The sequence below is a fragment of the Kryptolebias marmoratus genome, linkage group LG4 (assembly GCF_001649575.2).
Source record: "Kryptolebias marmoratus isolate JLee-2015 linkage group LG4, ASM164957v2, whole genome shotgun sequence".
NCBI classification, from domain to species: domain Eukaryota; kingdom Metazoa; phylum Chordata; class Actinopteri; order Cyprinodontiformes; family Rivulidae; genus Kryptolebias; species Kryptolebias marmoratus.
In genome coordinates, this window is record NC_051433.1 from 16401988 (window position 1) to 16406598 (window position 4611).

The following is a 4611-nucleotide window of genomic DNA, read 5'->3' on the forward strand; positions in this document are numbered from 1 at the left end:
CAATTTAGAGTTACTCATTAACCAAACAAGCAAGATTTTGGTCTGTGGGTGGAAACGGAGTACCCAGAGAAACCCATGTGTGCACAGGGAGAACATGTAAACTCCGCCCAGAAAGGCCCCAAGTCGGGAAGCAATCCTGCAACCACTGCGCCACCATGCTGCACAAATTCATCTTCTACCATTCAATTTTATTCCTGCATCTGACTAATGTCATGTTGTGAAACAACAGCAGATTTGCACAATTATGGATGTTTATGCTTAAAATGGGCTATTTAAAGTGCATGACAGATATCTGGTATTAGCTCGTAGGGACCTTCCATTTATGAGTTCAGTCTGCTGCTGTAATAACCTTCCTCCCCGCCTGACGGCTGGTTCTGAACTCACAGCTCCGACACAAACCGAACAGCTTCCTCTCGTGGAGAATCTGCAGTTTCATGAACAGCAACCAGTGACTCTGTGAGGTTTTCAGGATTCATTTAATGTTACATTTAGGGTTATTGTGACATCGATTCAACACCGAAGGTTGGTTTCCATGAAATCCAGGATCTTTTTCCAGACATCTTCCTGGGCAGCAGCGTGGGGGGCAGGGTGGCCCCCCCACATGGTGAACACTGCAGAAAAAAAACCCACCTTCCCATCATACAGTCAAATTTTTCAAACAAAATGCAGTGATCAGTATAGAATAGTACTTCGTTATTCTAAGGTAGAGATTACAGCTCACATTTCTTGGGTTTGTAGGTCCACATGGACTCCCGAACGTTGGGGGCGTAAGGCGGCTCGATGAGGTGACCGGCGCCGGGGTACGACAAGCGGGTGAACAAGTGGGACTTTCCAGCAGCCCTCAGGGTTTCCTCAATCTGATGATCAATGAATCAGTACAAATAAAAAAGTGACCATTTACAGCGAAAGGTATATGAAAAGAGCAAAAGAACTCCTGTTTGACTCACAGCTCATATAAATACTTTTTCAGCTGTTTTTCTTTAAATGATAAGTTTGGTCACAAATCCCCCACTGTACAACAAATCTATAAACTGCATTTTCTAGCTCACTAAAATAAACTGAACCAAAAAGGAGAAATAACAACATTTTTACCACGTCTGCATTCTCAACACTCGAGGCACTCAGATCATCTTCACCCACGATGTACATCAGTGGACAGTCGATCTTTTCTATCTGCAGAAACACAAGAAGTCAAAGCAGAATAAGAGACACAAAGGATGTTACTGAGATCATCTTTAAAACAGGAATTTGTTTGTGTGTTTGTGGCGAGGAGTTTAGTCTATGAAGGAGTTTACAGCTGGAAATAAACTGGGTGTCCACATGTGGTTGAAGTGTCTAGTTACCATACCAGCTTTATTTATAAAGCACTTTAAACAACCACAGGACCAAAGTGCTGTACAGTTACAATAAATAAAACACAAGAGAAATCATAGGACAGTAAAAGTAAAAGCAGCCCTATGATAAAAAAAACAGAGCAACTAAAAACTTGGGAAATACATTAAAAGAAAGTAAAAAGTTAACATCTCAAGGGAAAAAGTCAAGGAGAGGAGATGGGTTTTAAGAAGTGATTTAAAGCCGAACAGGGAAGATGATTGTGTAATGTCCAAAGGCAGATCAGTCCACAGCATCCTGCTGGACAGCAGGACAGTAATCTCGAAGCTTGTTTTTAGTTTTCAGGACACTCACGAGCAGCTGCTCAGCTGACCTGAGAGGACAGGAGGGGCTATAGGGGGGTGTATAGTAGCTCAGTGAGATAATACGGGCCAAGATCATTTAGGTTTCTACAAACAAATAAAAGAATTTTAAAATGAAGCCTAAGACGTACAAGCTGACAGTTCAGTGAGGCTAAAATAGGAAAAAATGTGCTCATCTATTTTTGTGCCGGTTAAAAGACTTGCAGCAGCATTTAGGACCCTCTGGAGGTGAGCAACAGAGGAAACTCTGACCTCTGTATGAAGTGCATTACAGTAATCCATCCAAGAGCTGATGAAGGTATGGACTGCTTTCTAGGAAGAACTGGCTTTATTTTAGCAGCTTCCTTAACTTAAAAACAGCTTGATTTGACCACTGTTCTGATTCGATCAGCTTTCACTTTGACCCCTAGGTTCGTGACGTCTCCCTAGGTTGATGTTCCGGGCATGTCCGACTGGATGGAGACCCCGGGGAAGAGCCAGGAAGTGCTGGAAAGATTATGTCTCTAGGCTGGCCAGGGAACGCCTTGGAATCCTCCCGGATGAGCTGGAAGAGGTGGATGTGGAAAAAAGATGTCTGGGCCTTCCTGCTCAAGCTGCAGATAATGGATGGATGGATGAATGGATACTTTTTTTTTTTGGAATGAGAGCCCCCTGCTACACAGATTATCTTTGAAAGTAATCCTTCAACTTTAAGGAAATTTATTTATATATTTCATAATTCTAATAATAATAATAAAATAATAATTCAAGTAAATTCATGACAAAAGAGGGATTGATTGATAGATTACAAAGACGATGTTCAGATACCCCAAATATGATGTAATTACTCTGTTTAAACTATTAAAATTTGATGATAGAAACTAATTATTAAGTATAATTAGTATTGTTAGTACTTTAAGTAATCAGATGTGTCCTGAGTGAGTTTGTGACTGGATCACTCAACACACAGTTTAATACCAGCTGTAAGAAGTTTTGTCTTTTTACCTTGACGATGCTCTCAAGGGGGAGATTAGAAGGTAAGGAGACCTCTTTGAAACTTATATAGTCTCGATCACCGTATTTGAAATATTTCTGAAAGCTATAAAGGCAAAACAGCAGACAAACACAATTATTTGTTGATCACAACTTGTTATATTTTTTGGTAACATTAGTAATGTCCAACATGTAGATAACAATCCAAAATAAAGGGCCTTGTGGAGAGGCTGATGGGGAGGTGTTTGTCATAGCCAAGCATCAAAGCAGATGACTACTTCTACCATGATGTACAAGCCTCACGTCTCATTTACCTTTTAAATTGTTCAGGGAGCTGTTCCTCTGATTCTGACTCTGCCACCCCACCTCCAACAGGGCCGTTAATACAAACCAAGCAGGAAGGCTGGAGAGAAGTGGATCAAAAATGGTTTTTAGGAGTTTTAAAAATCCCAATTACCATAACAGTTGAAAATATAATATTGCGTATTTTGTGTCCTTTGTTTTCTAAAGCAGGTATAAAATCAGACAGGAAGATCTGTGACCGACCTTAACTCCAGTTTGGACAGCGATGCGAAGCGTCAAGTAGCATCCAAAGCAGAGGCCGATGATCCCGACTCTGTCTGAGACGACCTGAGGGTGATCCTGAAGTAGCTGGAACGCTGCCTGTCCAGACAGAACATATGTTGCTTTAAAAAAAAGACAACTTTAACCTTCTTAAAGCCCTCGTATCTGAAGAGAGAAAGAGAAGCCCTTGAAACTTCAGGTCCATTTGAACCAAAGGCCACGGGAGGGTTAAGTTAACCGCTAGATCAGATAAAACTTGCACTTTATCCCACCTTGAAATATGAATCTCCAACAGTGAGACAATTTGGTCGACCTGGTAAATCTTTGTGACCGATATAGGCAAGAGAAAGACTAGCGTAGCCTCTGGATGCAAACAGAGAGGCTCGGTACTCTGGCAGTCCTCCACCCATACCCCACATATCCAACATGGCCGGGAACGGGCCTGGGCCTGCAGGAAACCAGTGAAACAGTTAGAGCACACGGATCTGTGGTTCCTTTAATCGATAAAGATCTACACAACATCTCAGTGTGTATAGAAGTTGCTTCAGGTCTTAATATTATTACTACAAGAATGTGCCTAAATGCTCACCGGGAGGTATGAATAATGTTCCTACGATTCCATTTTGACGAATCTCTGTCCTCTTCACTCCTGGTGTGAGGTACCACCGCTCAGCAGTAACAGCAGCCAGCTCGGTGGTCTGACCTTCACCGGGGGAAACGTGACCCTCCAGTAAGGAGATGCGCACCACAAAAGGAGTCTCCACATTTCTCTTCCTCAGTCTGTGGACGGGAGGAAGTTGTGTAAATGGAAAGGGTTACATTTCTCCTGAATAAATCAGTGTCAGTGTTTAAAGGGGAAATGAAATACAAAATCGAAATAATCAGTTTTCAGGTTTTTCTTTTCGTTAAAAGCAGTCATGAAACACTTCAGTGGTCCATTTCTCTGATTTAAAATGATAATGACTCGTTTTTAGAGATTTGTGTCAAAATCCTGAAGTGGGGTGATTGTGTGGGCGGAGTTACCTCCTCAGTTGGTGACATAGAAGGAGGTGGGGCCAGCTGTGGCAGACCGCTGTAGGACACTGAGGAGGTTACTGTCTCAGTGTTTATCAGGGAAAATGGAAACAGATAAAGAAGCAAGTTTTGTTAACAAGAGCACCGGTTTGAAAGCACATTCTTCTTTTCTTTGGTCTGAGTGATGCTGTCGGGAACAGGAGCCCCACGTTTCACAAGGGGAGCTCCTAAAGCTTTATGATGATGTCACACAGTCTTCAAGGAGTTTCCCATCCAGACAGAGAGAGGCGGCTGGTGGCGGTCCGACAGGTGGTCTGACAGGTGGTGGTCTGACAGGTGGTGGTCCGACAGGTGGTGGTCTGACAGG

At 42.6% G+C, this 4611-nt stretch overlaps 1 protein-coding gene across 1 annotated transcript in view; it reads right to left on the reverse strand.

Annotated features, from left to right (window-relative positions):
- Positions 1-462: 462 nt before the first annotated feature.
- The window catches only part of LOC108235644 (bile acid-CoA:amino acid N-acyltransferase-like), a 10039-nt gene continuing 5890 nt past the window's right edge, over positions 463-4611 (reverse strand). Inside the window, exons 5-12 of the mRNA XM_017415764.3 lie at positions 3820-4010; positions 3503-3678; positions 3213-3329; positions 2981-3069; positions 2679-2772; positions 1093-1173; positions 722-857; positions 463-611 (exon numbers count right to left, since the gene is read on the reverse strand). Of these exons, the coding sequence (XP_017271253.1) occupies positions 511-611; positions 722-857; positions 1093-1173; positions 2679-2772; positions 2981-3069; positions 3213-3329; positions 3503-3678; positions 3820-4010 (985 nt within the window). The 3' untranslated portion in view covers positions 463-510. The remainder of the gene's footprint in view (positions 612-721; positions 858-1092; positions 1174-2678; positions 2773-2980; positions 3070-3212; positions 3330-3502; positions 3679-3819; positions 4011-4611) is intronic.